At 37.6% G+C, this 24483-nt stretch overlaps 1 protein-coding gene across 2 annotated transcripts in view; it reads left to right on the plus strand.

Annotated features, from left to right (window-relative positions):
* Positions 1–982: 982 nt before the first annotated feature.
* LOC131440458 (5'-3' exoribonuclease 2 homolog) overlaps positions 983–24483 on the plus strand; it is a 42007-nt gene continuing 18506 nt past the window's right edge. Inside the window, exons 1-4 of one of the 2 annotated variants that reach the window (XR_009231395.1) lie at positions 983–1224; positions 1469–3410; positions 20998–21221; positions 21292–21453. Coding sequence is in view for 1 of the 2 variants with exons in the window: in XM_058611747.1 (XP_058467730.1) it covers positions 1150–1224; positions 1469–3410; positions 20998–21453 (2473 nt within the window). In the remaining variant the exon portion in view is untranslated. Of the gene's footprint in view, positions 1225–1468; positions 3411–20997; positions 21454–24483 lie in introns of both variants that reach the window. The other variant, XM_058611747.1, reaches the window with a different exon arrangement.

Genomic DNA, 24483 nt, shown 5'->3' on the forward strand with positions numbered 1-24483 from the left:
CATAGGCAAGAAATAGTCGAAAACACGTTTTCGTTCGGCACGTCAGAAAAGACATTGCACTTCGTTGCAAAACAAAAAGTGTTCTGAAAGTAGCCGAAACTTTACGTCTGCTTAGCGGTTCAAATTGAACTGCCGAGTTTAGCACTAAGCAGTTCAATTTGAACTGCTCTGCACTGATGAGTCAAAGACGAAACGTAAAAATAATCGTCTGACATGATCAGCTGTTATTCAAAGTGGATAGATTGTCATGAAATTTGGTAATGGGCCATCTAGAGGCTTATTCTCAACCAAACTATGCACGGTTCGAAACTATTCACTTCTTTTCTGGGAGAGGAACGGGACTTTTTATTCCATGTAGTATCATGTAAACCCTGATTGAATACAATATGCACTTCATTCGAATATATTAAATATATTATTATATTATTTTTATTACAAATTGTGAAATTTGTGCCTTGATTTGTTCAGATGATTACTTGCTTGAATTCCGGCGCCATACCTAATATCGTGAGAAAATTACAAACTCAGCTAAAACCGCTCTATCTCGCCACCAGTGTTAATTCTACATCGTGCTTCAACAGTTTTTATTTCAACGTCGTGGCTGGCAGAGATGCCAGATCTGCAGATTTGTCTGTAAATCTGCAGATTTCGTGTATATGGCTGCAGAATTTTTTTTTGTGTTGACTTTCGCAGACTTTTGAAAATCCAGAGTTTTGCAGACTTTGGGAAAAATTTACAGACTTTTGATATTTCCGTAACTTTTTTTTTGCTCGCCAAGTCAGTTTTGCGTATCATACTTTATAGAGAAACTGCTGCCAGACATACTTGCTGACTGGAGATTATTTTTCGGATTTACAGACTTTTTCCACCAAGTCTGCAAATATTCGAAATTTTTACCTGGCATCTCTGGTGGCTGCGGACTGGCTTAATGTGCAGAATCCATTTCCCAAGTGGCTGAGTTTTATCAGAAATGTCAAAAACTTCAACGCGTCAGCGCCGCTGAGCGATTTCACTATCGCTACATACGATATATTATTTTGTTTTATTGAAGTAGAAAAAGTGATTTTCTCAATTGTTCTGAGTGTTTTCGTTCATAACGAAACGTAGATTGACTGAAACACTGCCGATAGATATATCGAGGGAATCAAAATGGGTGTTCCAGCATTTTTTCGTTGGTTATCGCGGAAATATCCATCCGTAATCGTCGAATGTGTTGAGCAGAAGGTAAAATGGCTCCAAAATTTTCCCCCGACAGTTTTTAATATTTAAAGATAGTTTTTTTTGTCATATTGCTGTATTGTATTCGATTTTGATCTGTGGTATCAATTTTTCAACGTAAGCACATTACGACTTATAAACAAAAATATAACCTCACTCCTGAATAAGAATGTTTTTGTGATATCCTAATAACAAACGATATTACAAACATTTTCCATTTTTATTGATGTATATTTTCTGTTTGTAACAGGGCGAAGATGGCGAGGGTAATGTTTTCTACGACGACATGACTAAACCAAACCCTAACAAGGTAGAATTCGATAACCTTTACCTCGATATGAACGGCATTATTCATCCGTGCACACATCCAGAGGATAAACCAGCTCCAAAGAACGAGGATGAGATGATGGTAGCTATTTTCGAGTGCATTGACCGTCTGATGAACATAGTCCGTCCGCGAAAGCTCTTGTATATGGCAATTGACGGTGTAGCACCCAGGGCCAAAATGAATCAACAACGATCACGACGATTCCGAGCGTCTAAAGAAGCGGCAGAAAAAGCAGCAGAAATCATAAAAATTCGAGAGGAATTAGCCGCCAGAGGTTGTATACTTCCTCCAGAGAAGGAGAAAGGAGCACATTTCGATTCGAATTGCATTACTCCGGGAACGCCGTTTATGGATCGTCTGAGCAAGTGCTTGCAGTATTTCGTTCACGATCGTATGAATAACAATCCGGGATGGAAAGGATTAAAGGTTATTCTATCAGACGCAAACGTACCAGGAGAGGGAGAGCACAAAATTATGGACTATATAAGAAAACAAAGAGCTCAACCAGATCACGATCCCAACACGCACCATGTTCTTTGCGGGGCTGACGCCGATTTGATTATGTTGGGCCTAGCTACGCACGAAACACATTTCACCATCATCCGAGAGGAGTTCTTGCCCAACAAAGAACGTCCCTGCGATATTTGTCAGCAAATGGGACACGAGATGAAGGATTGTATTGGTTTGCAATCGGAACGAGATATTGATAGAACCCCACCTCCTCCTGGTAAAGAAACCCAGTTTATTTTCGTGAGGTTGAACGTGTTGAAGGAATACCTGCAGAAGGAACTTGATATGCCGAATCTTCCATTTACGTATGATTTCGAACGTGTGATTGACGATTGGGTGTTTATGTGTTTTTTTGTTGGAAACGATTTCCTTCCTCACCTGCCAAGCTTAGAGATTCGTGAAAATGCTATCGATCGCCTAGTTACTCTATATAAAAAGTGTGTGTACAAAACCAATGGCTACCTTACAGATTCAGGTAGTGTTACATTGGATCGAGTTGAATTGATAATGACTGATCTAGGCTATGCGGAAGATGAAATTTTCCGTAACAGAAAGGTGACCGAAGATCGTTTTAAGGAACGCAATAAACGCATGAAAATGCAGAAAGAGCGCGAACAGAGACCTCGCTTTGACCAGATGAACAATTCGCAGTTTGCCCCGACACCACTTGGGAGAGGTATCACACCACAGGCAATAGTGAACCCACGCCAAGAAGCGGCTAACTTTCGAATGCAAGGAAACTGGCAGCAACAGCAGCGGAATGATGTCAATTCTGATCAAAATCGTCGTGGTCAAAAACGCAAAGCTGAAGAGCCAATCAGCCATTCGAATGCAGAAGAAGAAGAGGAAACCCCGGACGAAGTTCGATTATGGGAAGATGGTTTCAAAGATCGATATTACGAATCAAAATTTGATGTAATGCCGAATAATGTGAAGTTCCGGGAAACCGTTGCTTGGGAATACGTACGTGGATTATGCTGGGTACTTAAATATTACTATCAAGGTTGCGCTAGCTGGGAATGGTACTTTCCTTACCATTACGCTCCATTCGCGTCAGATTTCAAGGTATTAACGAAAGTTAATACTCACTTCGATTTGGGTACTCCATTCAAGCCACTGCAGCAGTTGATGGGTGTATTTCCAGCTGCAAGTCGAAGCCACGTTCCGGCTCCGTTCGCCGAGCTGATGGTTGACCCAAAGTCACCGATCATTGACTTCTATCCGATCGATTTCCACATCGATTTGAACGGTAAAAAGTTCGCCTGGCAGGGAGTCGCCCTATTGCCGTTTGTGGACGAAAAGCGATTGTTTAAAGCCACCGATCCAAGAGTGCCGTTGTTGACGCAAGATGAACGTAAGTAACAAACTATACCTTTTGATTATACTTGCCATGTTGATTCTTAACATATAGTGCGACTCGTAAATTTCGATGAATTGGAATTTTTCGATCCTTGGATCGAAATCTCTAGAAATCGGACAAGGTATATTCGGTAACAGAGCTGTTCTTAGTGCCTATATATTTTTCATCTCGAGTGTAGATGCTACAGCGAACTTACGCACCCCTTAGAGAAATAACATAGTTCAAGTCATCTGATATAAGGTTTTACAGAATCTAATAGGATTTCTAATACAAACCGAATTAATAAATAGGTAATGTGGATTGTTTGTGGGTTATGTGTTCAATTTTTGTGGGTTATGTGTTCAATTTTCCATGCTCACCAATGAGTAACTGAACACGGTAAATGCCATATTATTTCACTTGAACACTAGATAGCTGTGCGTAACACAATTGCCAAAATTATTTTTTCAAAACGGCAGTTGTCATTCAAGTTATATAGCATTGTATTGTTATTGAATTCAAAATAGATTTACTTTGAGCAATTCCTTATTTATTTATTTGAGAAATCATCAACATATACGATATGGCCCTAATGATATTTTAAAAAAATATTGCGATTATTGTTGCTGCGTGATAGATTAAAATCAAATTCCATCCGCGTGGAATGATTAATTTTCCGTAACAGAAAGGTGACCGAAGATCGTTTTAAGGAACGCAATAAACGCATGAAAATGCAGAAAGAGCGCGAACAGAGACCTCGCTTTGACCAGATGAACAATTCGCAGTTTGCATCGAAATCTCGAGACCAGGGGTTCTCAAACTAATTTGGGTCATGGACCCCTTCACTAAAATTACCTTAGGCCTCGGACAAATTTCTTTCAAAATTCAATTTCTGGCTTTTTTTAATATTGATGTAAAATACTTAACAATTTCTGCGGATGGTCAAGTAAACACAACTTTTTATGCGTAAATTTTTCAAATAACAGCTTATATCAAACAATATAGGGTCGATTTCTGAAACCTCGTCGACCCCAAGCGTCAGCGTCAGCGAGTTTCAATGGAATTGCCACCAAAAATAACGCGATATAAACTCTTAAATGTCTAACAATGCTACAAATATATACATGACAAAAAGGTAGCGCTGTCTTAAAACACGTTGAATATTGATTTATTTTTCAAACTTACTCTGTAAGACCCACGTATATTCTCCATGGTTTGATTTGTTTCAAATCACCGTTTTGTTGCTTCCATTTGTCATAGAGTGTATGAAACTGCAGACCATCAAACGGTAAATAACCGCGATAGCATTTCCAGTCCAAACCGAGACATTTAGCAGCCTCATAGAAAAGATTGTAAATTGATTGAAAAAAGAATGCAACATGAAATGCTCGACTATCTAACTGATGAGGATATTCAATGTTTTGACAATCGAAAGACTCAAAAATGACATCATGAGCAATTTGAAGCAGTAAGTCAGCTTCAAAAAGCTGCAAAATTTTGTTTTCCCGTAGATAGTACAGTGTGACAACGGTAACCCGTAATTCTTCCGGAATGGCCTTCAAGATCTGGCAATTCAGGGACATTGATCCAATCCAGCTGTACAGTTCCAACTTTCTGATCTCGAAAGAAACTTGAACTTGCTTTTCTTCCGACAAAAGTTCTGGTATGGAGGGTGGAGTAATATCCTCGGGAAAAATAGCTTTCATCGACATGATTGAAGTCTCGCTTTCATGGTCAATTTTGAAGTACAACTTGCACTGTGTACAGTCATTGATTTGCCTTTGACCGCGCCTATGACACAGAATAATACCCGCCACACGAAGAGCTAGAGGAACTGCTAGTTCCGGATATTTTGCGCCTAATTCATTTTGACGCATATCAAGATGTGGGGTAGCTATGTTGATCGGTAGCCCAACCCAAATCTCGTACACTAATGAATTGTCCTGTTTTAGTAGCAGATCAATGATCGGTTCGTTGGCAGGGTTCAAATTTTGAATTGCGTTCTGAAAAAAAAAATTGTTACTCGTTTTAAGCTATGACAAGATGTGATGCAGGACTTACCAACTCGTAAGCATTTATATATCCCCGAAAATTTTGCATGGCTGCACGCATGTTTGGTATTCTTTTGAAAATTCTACGTAGTAAATTCTGCAAAGCATCTTGTCTGTGAATAGTATCCGAATACTGACGAACAAATTCCGCCAGATCGATGAAAATATTATACGTTGTCCCGAATTCACGCCTCTGAAAATTCAATATCTGTTCATAAGGAAGTGTTTCGTCTCCTGCTAGAACGGCAAACAGTCGCATTTGACGGTAGTTGAGTTCCAATGTTTGCAGAAGATTTGTACGATTATATTCCATGGTATCTAGATTTACGAGATCGATGTCCCTGGTTGACCATAAACGCCACTGACCCTCATATATGAGGAAATTGGTACTACATGCCATAACGGCAAGTGCCCCGACCTCGTTAGCATAGGATGCTATATCCTGATAAAAACTACTATTGTTATCGAAAGTTGATAGTATGAAACGTCCATGTTGTTTGGCCATGTGCATGATCAGGTGCCGGTAGTTACGTGGAATATTTTCCGGCAACGATTTCTCGATATGTTCAATATCCTTTCCTTCATCGATTAGGTCAACCACTTTTATCAGACCCTCGTACCAACTATGGCTAGAATATGTTGCTTGACTGTGCACATTGAATACTAGATCCACTCCGAGGCTGGTTATCTTGGTAAAAAAACTATCCAACATCTTGGAAACGGAATTGAAACGCCCACCACATAACTGACCTGAAGTGTCCGAATCACAAACTTTGACGATCAAAGAACTTGTGTCTACCACAACGATAGGGGCAGGCGGTTCCGATTCATTTGCTTCACGGTAGTATTTCCTACAAAAAAAAAGATACATGTGCGCTAATCGTAAACGCAAATTTGAATTCTTACTGAATTTCTTCTTCAATGTTTATACGATAATATCCTTTTGGAACTTTATTCCTGAGAAAGGACTCCAACCGATGTACGACCATTCTGTAAAAGTATAAAATTCTGAACAGAATATTATTTAGTTTCAAATATGACCGAATATTTGGAGCTAGCTTATATAGTTAATGAGTTATTTAGCTTGAACGCTGTTTGTCTTCAAATGTGAGTCGCTCAACTGTCGGACGCCAGTTGAACAGAGACAGAGCTGTAAACCAGGGATGCCGGGTCATTTTTTCAAAAATCTGTGATCAAACCCAAAATCTGTCTGTGAAAATCTGTGACCGTTTTCCGTAATTTGGTGAGCAAAACAAAAAAAAGGTCTCACTACCAACTCGCTCTGTACCTTTTGGCTCAACAGCTCTGTACTTCTTGGTGCTAAACTGTGTTCGATTTCCAAAATCTGTGATTTATTCAAGAATCTGTGTAAATCTGTGATTATTTTCAGAAATCTGTGAAAATCTGTGTCATTTTTAAAATCTGTGCAGAAAATTCAAAATCTGTGAAACACAGATTAATCTGTTAACCTGACATCCCTGCTGTCAACTATTTTTTTCAAAAATCATACACCTTCATAGTATGTTCACATAGCGCTGATATCAAATGATATACGGATATACTTGATATCCGATGATATCATGTGCGATATCACTTGATATCCCATACAATTCGATGTCAACGCTTATCACCATTTTGGCATGATATCCGGGATATCATGTACGATATCATGTCGAGTTGTCAAAAATCGCAACTAGCAACACGGATAATGGCATTGAACGCACTCATTTATGAACGTCACTTTGAGAGTGACAATCAGAGATGCCATTTATACAGATTTATCTGTATTATACAGATTTTTACATGCGCATACAGATTTAATATAGAGTACAAATTTCTTACAGATTTCTTAAATTTAATACAGATTTATACAGATTTCACCAAAAGATTAGGGAAAAAATTAAACTATATATTAGTATTTGAGCTATCTATTAGTATTTGATTGCAATGACGAGATAAACGTTTAGGAATCAACGTACACACTTTTTAAAATTTTTTTTTGTGCAGATATTTAATGAAGAACACTGAAATCCATTTATATTAAAATTTGTAACTAAATTGAACTTAAAAGTTAGACAAGTCTTGGCATCATGAAACATTATTGCCAGACTGACAGTTGTATTACCTGACTCGACGTTGCATATTAGGTTTTGGAAATCCATCTCAACTTATGAAGTGAGCATTTTCAAATTAGACAAGTATATGGCACTAAATTCAATTGTTGTTGATAGGAAAAAACTATGAAATTTCGTCGATGAATATAATATAAGATATGAAATTTAATCTACCACTCTATAACCATAATCTATTGGAATAACACCTTTTAACATAATTGTATTGTAGAAATTTCATTTTATTAGCGAATACAGATAAATACAGATATTTTATACGAATCAATACAGATTTTCTATGAAAATATCTGGCATCTCTAAACAATAAACAATCATTATAATTTTGATTTTATCAACGAGACCGATAAATGCGAGACTTCAATTGAGATTTCTATGCCCGGTGAAAAATGAACGGCGACCCTACTGAAAAATGGGTGGCCTACACGTTTCCTGATGAAAACAAAACAATATGTAAAAGCGATTCACACGCAGCATCAAGCGACTATCGCCTGCATGGAACGATTACGGAACAACAACATTAATTGTAAGCAATTCATATGAAAGGACACTACGTCAAGTTCACGGAACTTTTTAACGTCGGATACGTGAGCAATATTTGGCTAAATAAAATTAATAAACCAATCTGGACGTCGACCGAAGTTGATTGATCGTCTGAACTGTGTTTAATGCATTCGTTTCCTGATGAAAACAAACCAATCTCATTTGCATTTGTGGTTGTAACTGAGCTGTCAGAGAGCCTAATAATTGAATGGGAACATTCTATATGACAACTTGACTGTCAAACGATATCATTTCGATCATATGTGAACACTTCGACATGATATGCATATCATCTCGGTATATCAAGTGATATCAGCGCTAGGGATGTCGTAATATCGATAGGATAATCGAGTAATCGATTAATAACCCAGATAATCGAGTAAAATTCAATCGCTTAACCTAAAACTAATATTCGATTAATGAGCTAATCGAATAATTAAAAAAATCCCATAGTAATAATCGAATGAATAATCGAGTAATCGAATAATAACCCAGATAATCGAATAAATTTAAATCGATTAGTTTCAAAATTATACTCGATTACTAAATAATCGAGTAATTCGAAATTTCCGACATCCCTAATCAGCGCAAATGTGAACATAGTATCAGTTTTCCGGACCAGAGAAAATGTGAACATGGTATCAGTTTTCCGGACCAGAGATGCCAAATATTTTTATAGAAAAACTGTATTGCTTTGCATAAACAATCTGTATTTATCTGTATTCACTAATGAAATGAAATTTCTACAATAAAATAACGCTAAAAGATTTTACTCCAATAGATTATGATTAAAGAATAACAGATTTAATAAGCATTCATTCTTCAAATCTTCGTAAGTCATTGTCGCGCTTACAATTGGCATATTGTCGCAAAACTGATACTTTCAGCAAGAGCTGTCAAATCGGTAGGAAAATTTTTAATTTCTCCAGCTTTTCAACGATTTCTTATAAACATGAGCAAATTCATTTGAAAAATCATAGTAGAAGGTGAAGAAAAAGTTTTTACTCTGAGGTGGTAATGTTGATCTTAATTCATTGTGCGAAAACTAATGTTTATTCAGAATGGAGCATTAAATTTGGTTTAATACCATTTTTTAAAATGCCTGGGAATAACAGATAAAGTATCCAAAATAAATGGTACTCGGTCGCTATACATTCTAGTACTCAAGAAATCAACATTATACTGGTTTCTGTTAAAAAAAAATGATGATCCGAAAAAACCTAACCTTCCCCTATTTCACACATTTCTGAAAATTTTCCATGTTTAATCGTAGTTTACACTAAAAAAACCTGTTTTAATCCACCTAGTGGTGTAATGATGCCTTTCTCATGTACATATAATATTGTGGTATTCTATTTGTACTTCCGGAACCGGATACCGGGAACCAGGATAGCCGAAATCGGTTTGTTTAGTTGCCTACTGATAATGATTATCGATTTGTGTAGTTTTGAGACCAGTTTAGGAAATTTTTTACGTATTTTGTTTCGCCGGTTTAAGTGAGGGTGTACAATATTGAACACACTTTACCCTATAACTCCGGAACCGGAAGTCGGATCCGGATGAAATTCAGAAATACCGTATGGGACCACGAGACCTTTCATTTGAATCTAAGTTTGTCAAAATCGGTTTAGCCATCTCCGAGAAAACCTAGTGAGATTATTTGCCACATACGCACACATACACACACACACACACACACACAGACACACATGGCTCAGCTCGACGAACTGAGTCGAATGGTATATGACACTTGGCCCTCCGGGCCAATTTTCACTAGTCGGTTTTTCAAGTGATTGCATAACCTTTCTATATGAGAAAGATAAAAAGTAGTAATTATCACTTTGAAATCGATTTTCTTCTACTCCGAGTGTACTTTTATTGCTGATATATATTTGTACTATTGAATAAACGATAAAAATGTTGCAAATCACTACTGCCGATATTAAAATTTCCGGAAGAATCCTTCTTTTCTTGGATCCATTTTTCATTAGCAGGTGTCGCTACCGGTAAATCAGCTTTGCGACAATTAGGTTTTGCACGAACATAACATAACCTCACAAAAAAGAACAAAATGAATCAATTTTGACAGCTACCAGTGGTTGGTATATGTGTTCATTGCGTTCATTCTAAAGCGACCTTTACACGAGACAATATTATTGTCAATACAAGGAGTATTGACAATACTTTTGATCGTGTAATGGAAACTTCATTGGATTGACGAAAATATTGTCAAAAAATCAAAACTGCTCATCAATCCGACAATACTTTCTCTACAGAGAAGAAACTGTCAAATATGTGAAATGAACTCTTCTCTCAATGTTTCAATGTTCAGTTGCAATATTTGAAGCTTCAAACGCTTGATTTGTTCGAAAAATGCGGACTCATGTTACCAAGTCAATTGGATTGACGGTATTGACAATACTTTGGATTGACAATAATATTGTCACGTGTAAGGGCCGCTTAATTTGAATACGCGCTAATAGATACGTAAACAAACCACTGATAGCTATCAAAAGATGAACTTGATTTATCGGCAGTTCATTGGTAGTTCATTCGAGAGGTCATCGTGCAAAGCCTAATGTGCCAAAAACAAATGAACAAAATGAATCTATTTTGACAGCTATCAGTGGTTTGTTTATGTGTTCATTGCGTTCGTTCTAATTTGCATACGTGTAGATAGATATGTAAACAAACCACTTATAGCTGTCAAAAGGTGAACTTGATTCGTTGCCAGTTCATTGGTAGTTCATTCGAGTGGTCATCGTGCACGGCCTAGTTTTGTTTTGCGACTGCAAGTTTAAAATCGAAAAAATGACGAAAAAGTGCCTGTTAAAAACGTATTCCACAGTGAAAATAACTAAAAAGATTGCCCTGTATGTGTTTCCAGCATCAAGGAGCGATATATGTATGAATCTGTTGAGTGTGAGGCGACTTGCAATTTTTACATTCGAACGATGAACTTCTGATGAACTTTTAAACTGTAAACAAGTACACGTCGACTGTCAAAAAAAGTTCATTCTGTTCATTTTTGTGAGGTTATGTCATGTTAGTGCAAAACTTAATAAGCCATCCATCAACATTCATTTTGAAGAGTAATTTCGAATGACTCGGCACTCGCTGAGAATAAGTCATATTAGGTTTTTTACCATCACTGCTAACCTGAATCAAATGAACACATTTTGACAGTTCAGCAGTACTGATGGTAAACATAGATTTTTTTGTTTGTATGTTGACAAATTGAATGAGACCTTTTACGGTTCATATCGCCTCAATAGAGTTTTAAAACATTTGTTCACGATTGGATACGGTTTGTTTTTGAGATTTATTAAATGAAAGTCACTAGTTGCAAAGTGTAAAGATGATTGTTTGAGACGTGTTATTCGATTTTTGTTCAAGCTTGTTTGTAAACAGTACCGCTGAACTGTCAAGGATGAATTCTTTTTCATTTGTGACGTCACGATAAAACATCTAATAGTAAACGGCAGGGAAAAGTTTTCTCGTTCGTCTGGTGCTAAATTTGATACTCTATTTCTCATAGCTCGCCTACAATTTCTTTCGAAAGTGGAAGTTGACAAATAGCTTATTGACCGTTATAAAAAACGCGTGATGTCATGTTCGTGTAAAACAGGGGTTTCCAAACTATGTTGGGTCCTGGACCCCTTTACTAAAATTAACTTCCTTTGAAAATTCAATTTCTTGCTTTTTTAATATTGATGCAAAATACTTACCAATTTCTGCGGATGGTCAAATAAACACAACTTTTTCAGCATGAATATTTCATATAACAACATATTTCAAACAATAGGAAGTCGATTTCTATACCTCGTCGACCCCCATAGTCAGTTTTCGTTTACGTCGACCTCCGCATATCCTTTATATTAATCCCAAGGGGTCTATATCGACCACTTTGGGAACCCCTGCTTTAGACCAACAATAGTATTGTTCGCACTGCATTTGGTACGTTGTAAAAGTAGTCGAAGAAAGCACGGTGCCTTATCCGAGAAGATGATTTTTTGGCAAAAAATTGGTGTCTTCTTCAAGCTGATCGCAAACCCAGTTGGCACTATTTTCACGCGTTCCTCAAGCGTATACACAACCATTTTTGTTCAGTGGAAGAGCTAAGTTACTGTCAAATCAAAGGTGACATTACGGTTACCAATGTCGAAATAACCGCTAGTTCAAAAAGAAAGTTAGATGGCGGACCCTGTATCTGCTATTATCAGAGCGCGTGATAATTCCCATCGTACTAGCAGTGCTTCGAGACCGATTGATTTTCATAACTCGGTAGTTGATGAGGCCACGGCTATTGGCAATTGTTTCGCGTCGATTCTATGAGCACCGCTCAGATAGCAGGTTCCAAACTGCCGAGCAACATTCGAGAGTTGAACACACAAGCGAACAGTAAAGGGATTTCAGACAGTGTACGTATGTAAAGTGCTTAGTCATCCTTATTGAGAATCCTAATCTATGGGAAGCTTTAGCTACATGGTAACTTATGTGTAGCTTGAATGTTAGTTGTTCATCGAGATGGACGCCAAGATCATTAACGCTAGTCGATCTTCCAATCAAGAATCCATCCAGAAAGTATTCGAATCGGAATGGCACTTCTAATCTCTATATCATCAGCAAACGATACCTCGCCTTCCAGAGTAAAATTGAAATCATTGAAGTACAGTAAAAATATTTACGGTCCGAGATTACTTCCCTGTGGTATTCCGAATGATGCGAGGAACTCTTCGGAAGTGTGATCGCTAATTTTAACTGCAAGCGATTCGAATCGAGCACAATATGTAATGGAGAACGATGTCGAACAGGATTCATCAGAGGGAACAGCGAAGCGCTAATGTTTGGTGTAACATCTTCTCTACTTGAAAAGCAAAGATCCAACATCCGGTTATTTTCATTAACGACTGGATTCGATTATCGAAGAGGGTTGAGGTTGTAGCCATCGAGCATGGTTGTAATGCCATTGCGGAAAGTGGAGATCGCCGGATCAGGAAAAAGCAACTACAGGAACACGTCTGCCCTTTTCTGTTGGGAAAGTTGCAGTCTTCCACGACTAAGCTTTCATCTACGGGTAGTGCATGAGTAAAAGAAATTTCTTGCTACGACTGTATGTGTGCATCGATTAGTGGTAGATCGCTGCTTCGGTCCGGAGGAAGATATATCACATAATCACAAGAAGGAGAACTGGATAAGGTTAACTTTACATCATTCAGCGAAGCTCAACAGTTACCTTTGTAGAAAAACGGCATCTTCTGGGTTTCTGACATAATCATAGATCTTAATGTCATCAGCAAACGATAGACGATGACCCTCCCGAGAAAATTTGGAATTGAAGTCGTTGAAGTGCTATATCAATATTCAAAGCCCGACATAACTACCCTGCAGAACACCGGACGATGCGATAAACTCATTGGAGGCGTGATCATCGTTCACTGATAAACGACGGTTCCTGAAGTATGATTACAGTCATCGAATGATTTTCCAACCGAATCCAAGTCTTTCTAATTTAGCAATGCCTCGTTTAATTATATCAAATGTTGAGGTAAGACCAGTGTAAATAACGTCTGTTTGGAGACCATTTGATATTCCATCAGTCACGTAGAATGTACATGACAAAAGCTTTGTGCTTGTGGAGCGTTTAGGCATAAAATCATGTTGTGTATTGACTATATACTGCTCGTTTAAGACGTTTAAGAAATTTTGTATCCTCTTCGGCTTGTGTATCTTGAATAAATGGCAACATTGTAAGATAAAGTGATTTTCATACATTGTAAAAAAATGCACGGTTTTGAAATTGCTTAACGAAAATAACAGATCAGCTGAAAAGTTCGTATCGTTTCTATGAGAGGGCGCTACTAGAATTAAATCATACCATTTTCAGTTAGTACCAACCTTCAAAATATACGTGTATAAATTTGACAGCTGTCTGATTATTAGTTTGTGAGATATTGCATTTTGAGTGAAGCTACTTTTGTTATTGTGAAAAAAATGGAAAAAAGGAATTTCGTGTGTTGATGAAACACTACTTTTTGATGAAAAAAAGTGCCGCCGATACCAAAAAATGGCTTGATGAGTGTTATCCAGACTCTGCACCGGGCGAAGCAACAATTCGTAAGTGGTTTGCAAAATTTCGTACTGGTCATATGAGCACCGAAGACGATGAACGCAGTGGACGTCCAAAAGAGGCTGTTACCTATGAAAACGTGAAAAAAATCCACAAAATGATATTCAATGACCGTAAAGTGAAGTTGATCGAGATAGCTGACACCCTAAAGATATCAAAGGAACGTGTTGGACATATTATTCACGAATATTTGGATATGAGAAAGCTTTGTGCAAAATGGGTGCCGCGTGAGCTCACAATCGATCAAAAACAACAACGAATTGATGATTCTGAGCAGTGTTTGGAGCTGTTATATCGAAATAAAACCGATTTTTTTCGTCGATATATAACAATGGACGAAACACGGCTCCATCACTTCACTCCGGAGTCCAATCGACAGTCAGCTGAGTGGACTGCACGCGATGATCCGAACCCAAAGCGTGGAAAGACTCAACAATCGGCCGGTAAGGTTATGGCGTCTGTATTTTGGGATTCGCATGATTAAATTTTCATCGACTACCTTGAAAAGGGAAAAACCATCAACAGTGACTATTATTTAACGTTATTAGAGCGTTTGAAGGACAAAATTTAAAAAAAACGGCCTCATTTGAAGAAGAAAAAAGTTTTGTTTCATCAAGACAATGCACCGTGTCACAAGTCGATGAAAACCATGCTGAAATTGAACGAATTGGGCTTCGAATTGTTCCCTCATCCACCGTATTCTCCAGATTTGGCCCCCAGTGACTTTTTCCTGTTCTCAGACCTTAAGAGAATGCTCGCTGGTAAAAAATTTAGAAGCAATGAAGCGGTAACCGCTGAAACTGAGGCCTATTTTGAGGCAAAGGACAAATCGAACTACAAAAATGGTATCGAAAAGTTACAAACCATTTTTAATGTATTTTCGGTAACACAAAGTTCCTCTAAATCCTATCGATCGTCATACCATTAACCGAAACAATTAATTTGAGTGTCGTGGACAAAATGTCTACGAAGAGGGGCGGGAGAGTTGAAAAGTACCTAATTTTAGTCTGCGTAGTTAATGAACGGTCGTTAATGATTATTACCACATTGGGTGAGCAACGATATAATACTCTTCAATTTTAGCTCCCCATACACAGATTCAATCATGCAGTTATGGAGAACCAAAAACCTGGATACGTTACTGCGTCAATGCAAACAGTTGCATATCAGATGATTTGAATTATAGTAATCACAACGCAAATCACACGAATATTAGTCATCACGCTAAACCTAACTATCACATCACATCACATCACCTATCACATAGTTGAGTTTGCAATGCTCAGTCAGAGCTCTGTCCAGAATATTACGATGATGATTGAAATAATACAGAAAACATTTTGACATTTATAGATTCAAATCTGGTAAGAAACTTTTGTATGAGTGCAAGTTTATAAGTTTTGTTAGAAGCTTTTTATTTTGATGCAGCCCAAGAACGAATATTGTGCTTTATACAACTAGTTGACAGTGATACAGCTGGTTCCGGATCAACAGAATCATTCGTTGCCCCAGCTCTAGCCAATTCGTAAGCCTATTTATTCACCCCTATTCTGTACGTCGATCGATTCGAAATATTCCGATCGAATGCGCAATTTCCATTCTGCATTCCGTTCGAGTTGCGCGTGAACTCGAATATCATTCGTTCGAGTTGTTAAATTTTCGAACATTACTTGATCGACTTGCGTACGTATTACTTCTGTTCGGTTTAGAATCGTTCTAATTTGTTTATACAAGTGTGACGGTTTCGTTTACTAAGAAATGAATAATATAAATAATATAGAACGCGTAAGTAGTGTTGACAGCTTTGATGGTTAGTGTTCGAAATTTCAAGTGTTCCGAACGAGAGTCATCGAATCATACAAGTCGAACGGAATAAAGAATGCAAAATTCGAACTCGAACGAAAGTGTAGATTCGTTCGTATCACAAATCCGTCGGATTGCAGAATCGGGGTGATTCCCAGTGATGTGCCTTTAAAACTGCATGACTGTCGAAACAAAAATAAATTCGTTTACCACAGATTCTCTGCTGAACAGTCGATTTTTTAACTTATACGTCTATTTTGTACGGCTCATGATCCTGATAGCTATACAGAGCCGATTTATCATATTACATTGTGTGTAATTGAAATTCAAGAAATAAACTTTTTACCGGATTTTGTGACCCGTTTTTTTTTTCGGGAAAGTGTTATTGCTCGCAAATCGCATCCTAATCCATCCATCCTTTTCTTTAAAAAACTTTGAACTGATACACTCAACTCAGAAACTCAACAGACTTAGAACTGATACACTGATGTAGATTCCAAATAGCACACAGAAATACTAGTATATGTGTCTGTTACTATCTCGTGATTTTAGCGCCGAAAGATTTTTTAGTGAAATTCATTTGTATCTTAAAGCGACCGTGACGAAATTTGCGGGTTGTGCACTGCTTATGTGGTGCAAAATCAGATGTAACAGTTCGTTGTAAATGAAAACTAACGATCGAGGAATAGATATTCGCTTGTGTTTTTCAATACAAGTGCAAAGTGCTCGAGTTCAGAGCGCCGCGTATTGGCTATGGGAATGCGATATGAAATAATCGTTTGGTTATCATTGACCAGCAAGCGCAAACAGCTAAGGATAAATTTGTGCATATTGTCCTGTGGCCAAAATGTCTCATTACTTTATATTCGGTACCTGCTTTCATCGAATAAATTGAGAATCTAAAAAATAATTGTATGTGAATTGGTATGCAGTTAATTCCTTGAATTTGTTCGGTTGTGCAGTGCACGAGGAGCACATGAGGACGAGACGCTAATGGATGGAGAGAATTTCTCCGTACTGATACATATTTTCTCGAATGTAGTGATCACTAGCGTGCGGGGGAAGGTCATGTACACACACTTTTATGGCACCGTCCATCACGTATCCGGAGATTTTGTATCTAGCGTTGTCATACTTGACACCATGCAACTCGTTGTTAACCGAAGCAAATACAATTACGTCTGAACATGATATTCACTGAGTTACAGGCCTTACTGAATTGTATTTTACATACATCTTTTACGTTTAGTTGTTTTCATTCTTTTATTAGGATTTCATTCTCGCTTGCAGTAAACTTTCATTCATTCTAACTTTGCAGCGCTAGAAATCAATACAAATTGGATTTGGTCGTGAAGGCCAAGTTTCAGGCTTTTGAAAATCGTATTTGCTCATTTCGAGTACACTACACTGCATTGTCTTAGTTTTTGTCGTCTCGACCGTAAGCGATATTCGAATGTGTCGCATGAGATGTGAATACGAAAATAAGACTGCTCTAATCTCATTTCACGACAGTAGGCACCAGTACCTGCACGACCATCCAACAGAGAACCGGCGTAACCAGTAAACTGCTCCCCACTTTTACACTGATTGTTTTGAAAGGAAATGTGAGAATTAATTCTTTAGGAGCGAGAAAGTGATCATTTGTGCCACAAGTGAGTGTGGCTAGTAGCATAGTTACTGCTTTAAAGCTCTGTAACCTTAAGACGACTTGCACAAGACAATGCTTCTGGTTTTAGGAACACATGTAGTAGTTTAAGGATCAAGAGTAAACCAAGTTAACTTGTGTTGGTAATTTGTGTATTACGTACATTTTATTTGGTACGTATGCCATAGATCTGTGGATACATATATGCAGTGCACCGAGTTTTTCAAAGTGGATTGCACGATTGAGTTTCAAACAATCTTTTGTCGTGAATACGACTTACTTTACTATGGGGTACCTTTTCAAAATTTACCCTCTGAGAGAGTGATAAGTTTTTGATCGTGAATATCTCTTGTTGTATCTAAAGAATCAACATAATTTTTGCTACATGCAATCGGAAATATGATCATAATTTTATGATAAAATATTCAGTTGTGTGACATAATCTCAAATAATTCCAAATTAAACTTTTCTGAAATGTTTGGTATAAACGAGTATCAAAGAGGATAATTCATAAGGCGCGTTTGCCTTTCTCGTATTTTTAAAGCTCATAGCTCAGTGATCTGTGAAAGGATTTATATAATCTAACTACCAATAGAATCCAAATTTTTCAACTTAAATGTGTAAAGAAAAAGCATTGAAGTATTTCAATAGTACACTATTGAAAAACCTGTCTCATTTGACCCATGTCAACACAAAATATCTGCTGCTGCACAACAAATCGTTCGAGAAAATGTTCCGAACAGTGTTTAATATCGTAGTGAGTTCCACAATTTGGTCCTTCTGAAAGGTAGGAATGAATCCCGTACAGCATCCGGATAGTTTCTTTCAATGAAATGCAAATCCGAAATGAAATATCGAAATTAAAATTCTATATGCTGCTATTTTTATAGCCGTTAGGACCGCCCATTAGTGAAAAAGCTACAAACGAAATCAGGTAAAAAAAGCCGCTCAACAAAAATGGGTTCAGTTTGGATTCTATCGCCACTGCGAGCAGATGTATTTTATGTCGTTTGCAAAGCTAGTTTCGCTTTCGACAAGAGCGATTACGTCACAGCTGCCAGTCATTCGCATTGGTGAAAAAAACAACGGTGGAGAGCATTACACAAAATCAGCCGTTCTAATGGCTCTAAAAGTTTTCTAAAGAACTATTGGGATTTGTTGTTCGCAAATTGAATGGAAATATCCTCAGTTTAGTGCAAATCTGGAACAGTTTGGTTAGATTTATGCACTTTTCGCTGTGTGAAATTCACAGTAATCGAGATCAAGTGAAGCCTTCTTTGTTTTTGCGAAAAATGTGGAAAAGGGGAATGCTTGCATAATTCATACAATTAATCAACTAATTGATATTCGGAAGTGTTAAGGAACATGTCAGTTGTTTTCGTATTCACGACATCCAGTTATGTCTCTGACATTACCCACCCGCCTTTTTTAATAATAATTTATTCTCAAATGAATGTTTAGCCTGACATCGTGGATAAAATATCACTTTTGATCAATTTTTCACCAACGTTTAACGGAAAATTGCTTACATTTTATGAATGTAGATTTTAATTCCCTAATAAAAAAGTTAGCAACACTGCTGCAATGCATTCGTATTAGATTGCGCTACACAAAATAAACAAAACTAAATGTTTTCGGTTAGAAAAGCAGTTTGCCGGAAAAATAAATAGTTTTACGACAACACTCCACATCCATTGTTGGCATTACTCATACGCTAGCAAAGAGTCTTGCTTCTTAAGGCACAATGGCGCCTCTAATGCAACATAGGCAGATTTCGTGAATGTATCCAATTAATGAGTTTGAGTCCCCATGAGTTTCCAAAAGCTTGTCTGCTTTAGCCGAAATGTTAATCCTGAAGTCAATGTGAGCAGACCAATTCAGTTTTGAGCCAAGAATAACCCCGACGCATTTAACTTGATCAACCACAAAAACAGATAATCCAACCCGACAACACCAGTGCTCAACAGATCGTAGAACTTGCTGCATTAAATCAAAGAGGATGTTAATTGTAATACCGGTCATCAATATATGATAATCGTTGGCGAAACCGTAAGTCGGGAATCCAAGGCCATTAAGTTTCTCCTGAACAAACCATCACCGAATAGGTTCCATAAAAGTGGTGATAGTACATCCTTGAGGACACTTATACCGTTTTCGTTTATTGATCAGAGCAGCCCGAAAGCTGACCCAGAGTCGCCCAAACAACGTTTGATATGTTTGTTTTAGCAACCTGAGGTCGCTCTAGATCGGACTCCAATCGCGTAGTTTCGCTCTGAAAATTTTCTCGGGTCGCACCACGCATCCAGCCGAGTTTGTTTATTTTTTATTTTTTTCATGAGTTGTTGTTTAGGGCGCGTACCACGTGTTCGTTTTACTCGGAGTCAGAGTAGCCCGCGTCTAGGTTCAAAAACGAAAACGGTATTAGCTTTCTAATCTCTGCTTGCCGTAGCGGTGAGCAATGAAGTCGATTGCTAGGCATTGCGTACATCCAATTTATGATACTTAAAAGTATGTCATGATCACGAGCTGCTTCCAGAATTGAATTGAAAGCCACGTTATCTCGAAAATTTCTCAAGTAAGATTGCTTTTGTGAGAAAGCTTTTTCAACGTTGTAGATAACATCATGCAACAAGGTTGTAGTGGACTCTTCGTGCTGGTAGGACGTTTCATTTTATGTAGCGGATGTACGTCCAAACTAGCATAATGACAGATGGAAAATCAAAAACAAAGACTCAGTGTGATATGCGAAAAAAGGAGTTTTTTGTATCGAATTGCAACTGATGATAAAATATATATAATTTGGGAATCCGAAACGCAAAAAAAAATCAGGAATATCATCAACATCGGTTGTAAGATCGCAATGCTATGTGTCTGGTGGGATCATTTAGTCATTGTCATTATGACGTCAAATTAAACTTCGACATCGATAAGTTAACTACGTGTAATTTTAATGATGATATAGGATAACTGTAGATATAACCATCATAGCTCGTCCATCATTCTTTAACTCAAAGGATAAGTCTTTGCGCTTCTGTAACAGAAGTATAGTATATTTTCCACAATAATTTTGCTGTGATATAACTTCTTTGGATCAAAGCGAAGACATTGACCGAAATTTCACGAAAATTCGTTGACGGTAATCCATGAAAACAGCGAAATATGGTTGCCAGACTAATATCTGATGATATTGGTACAATTACACTAATCCGTGAAATCCATCTGTTGAATTAATCATATCATTAGTTCTCCCGTTATTACTATCAAATAATCATTTCCTTTTATCTATTCATTTATTTCCTAGGGATGCGAAACGAAAACGGACTTGCTCGACTGTATTTGTCGCCTGGACCAGAATCGTATCGAATGATTAAGAATTTGTATGATGGCAATGTTGACTTTGAGCGTGAGGTCCCCATCCTGGTAGATTGTATGCAATGCAACATTATTCCTACGAAGGAGAACGTACCACAGGATGGTGTGATGCCTTCACCTATTCCTGACCTCGAACCGGTGTGCGAGAACAAGGTAGTGACGGTCAAGTTTCTAGATCCGAAATACGCTGATGGTTTTGTATTTCCATCTCGAAAATTGAAAGGTGCTCGTGACCAGCCAAAAGTGCTGGGAGCGAATGAAGGCCCTGTCGTAGGGTTCGGCCCACGGACAAACCGAGGTGGATTGGGAAGTGCTGGTCACCGGATGATGAACCACTACACCGGAGCGGGTGGTGGAAGAGGTGGAAACAACAATTTCTCCAGGGGTGAGTATTTTTGCTTTTGTTACCTTTTGACTGAATGATTTTATCTGTGGAGCTTGTTGTGGGGGATGCTTCCAAGCGTTAACAGTAGCTTTGGTGCTGAGAGATCGTGCTGCTAATACCGGGGCTTAACTTTGTGGCGGTCGTGACAATTTGCGTGTTGACGGCACAAAATTTGGCTCCTGTGTTGTGATTGCCCCCGCCAGTCGCTCTCTGTGAGGGTTGAATCAAGTACTAGAGCACGTTTTACTGTGTGACGGGTAATTATAATCACCGGATTGTTCATGTAGGACGAGCTTCGGAAGAGGGAAAACGTGCGTTTAGTTTGTAATCTGGCTATGAGTGCGACTTGTAACTTGTGGTTTAAAGAATTTTGCGACATTTACCGCTGACAAAGGGAATTTTTGGAATGCAACTACGCGAATCACCGGTAGTTATCATCCCCAGTAAGAACACTGAACACTTGTAATTACGAGAAAATCACCGTTTCTAGTTTCAGAAATTGTTATTTAGCTTTATAAATGTAAAATGTGTCATTCATTTATTAGTGTCGTATGAAATATTTAAAGCATTAGGAGCTTTTTGTAATTGTGTTGTTACTATAAAGGTAACGAGACAGAAATTATCACGAGTTTTTATTATGGTTTATGTTTAATATTAATTTGTTTAACTCGCTCTTAAAAGGATTTGATTTGGAATGTAAGGGAAACTGGGGAAAAAGTCTTGTTTTTGTTTTTCATGTGTTAAATTGTCACACACATACATATAATTATATTCATTTTGTTGGGTAATCTCTTTTCTATGATTATTAATATTTTGTGATTAAATCTCGAAACAATCTGGTTACAGATTTTTTCCGAAGTATAATTTTTACCATTTTGCCCCACCTCTGGGGTAAAATGGTAAGTGGAAGGGCAAAATGGAAAATCAAGTCTGCAGTTCTCCAAAGGATTTTTTGAGGTTCACAAACAATCATGGCATGTGAAAATAAATGTTAGTGTACCAATTTACCCCACTAATCTTTTACTTATTTGCTCCACGGCACTTTTTTGGCAACTATGGCAAATACAATATGCACCCAAATACATAGATAGTTCTATTATGTTCGTATTAAACACCCTCAAATTAGCATAGAAACTATCATTTAGTGAAGTTCGCAAAATGTGGTCTATAGGTGATTTTTGTCGTGAATACGACTTACTTTACTATGGGGTGCCTTTTCAAAATTTACGCTCTGAGAGAGTGATATGTTTTTGATCGTGAATATCTCTTGTTGTATCTAACGAATCAACATAATTTTTGCTACATGCAATCGGAAATATGATCACAATTTTATGACAAAATATTCAGTTGTGTGACATAATCTCAAATAATTCCAAATTAAACTTTTCTGAAATGTTTGGTATAAACGAGTATCAAAGAGGATAATTCATAAGGCGCGTTTGCCTTTCTCGTATTTTCAAAGCTCATAGCTCAGTGATCTGTGAAAGGATTTATATAATCTAACTACCAATAGAATCCAAATTTTTCAACTTAAACGTGTAAAGAAAAAGCATTGAAGTATTTCAATAGTACACTATTGAAAAACCTGTCTCATTTGACCCATGTCAACACAAAATATCTGCTGCTGCACAACAAATCGTTCGAGAAAATGTTCCGAACAGTGTTTAATATCGTAGTGAGTTCCACAATTTGGTCCTTCTGAAAGGTAGGAATGAATCCCGTACAGCATCCGGATAGTTTCTTTCAATGAAATGCAAATCCGAAATGAAATATCGAAATTAAAATTCTATATGCTGCTATTTTTATAGCCGTTAGGACCGCCCATTAGTGAAAAAGCTACAAACGAAATCAGGTAAAAACAAGCCTCTCAACAAAAATTGGTTCAGTTTTGATTCTATCGCCACTGCGAGCAGATGTATTTTATGTCGTTTGCAAAGCTAGTTTCGCTTTCGACAAGAGCGATTACGTCACAGCTGCCAGTCATTAGCATTGGTGAAAAAAACAACGGTGGAGAGCATTACACAAAATCAGCCGTTCTAATGGCTCTAAAAGTTTTCTAAAGAACTATTGGGATTTGTTGTTCGCAAATTGAATGGAAATATCCTCAGTTTAGTGCAAATCTGGAACAGTTTGGTTAGATTTGTGCACTTTTCGCTGTGTGAAATTCACAGTAATCGAGATCAAGTGAAAAGCCTTCTTTGTTTTTGCGAAAAATGTGGAAAAGGGGAATGCTTGCATAATTCATACAATTAATCAACTAATTGATATTCGGAAGTGTTAAGGAACATGTCAGTTGTTTTCGTATTCACGACATCCAGTTATGTCTCTGACATTACCCACCCGCCTTTTTTTGTGTGAAATGTGTCTTGCAAAGTAGGTAAGTCAAATTATGCTTACAAAAAGTCATGCAGAGGCAAGAGCTAAACACTACGAAGTGTAAAAGGTGCGCAATAATGATGACAAGGAGAAATTCACTGCAAAAATCTGTCCTGGAATGGTGTAAGGCACATGAGGTCAAATACGTTCCAGAAACACCCAGTTCACCAAACTGTTCAGAACTTCGCCAGAGGGAATATAATAATGAGGTTCTTACGGAATACGAAGCATGTATCCTCTTGGACGACAAAATGAACGTGAAGAAGGATTATTAGCGATTTCCCTACAAAATTGTATAAAGCCATTAGTCGAAGTGATGTTCCTAACAAGTAAAAAATTTTTGTTGGCTATAAATTCTGAAATCTGGGATTTGCAGCTACGAACAAATAACCCAGGTTTTTCGAAACAAACAAGCCTATAGATATTCAAATGCACAAGCAGGAGCATCTGAGAAAGCCTATTCTCCAGTACATTCAAGTTCATAATGAACATGTTTTAGCATGATTTGGCAAGTTTTAACTACAGTGAAGATCGAGACAACGCGGTGGATATCAATCTACCCCACTGCCCTCAATTATGCACTATTGAGAAATGTTGGACAATTGTCAATCAGAAGTTAAATAATAGTGATGAGTCGGTATGCGACAGAGATAA

Source organism: Malaya genurostris, chromosome 1 (genome assembly GCF_030247185.1).
Source record: "Malaya genurostris strain Urasoe2022 chromosome 1, Malgen_1.1, whole genome shotgun sequence".
Classification (NCBI taxonomy): Eukaryota; Metazoa; Arthropoda; class Insecta; order Diptera; family Culicidae; genus Malaya; species Malaya genurostris.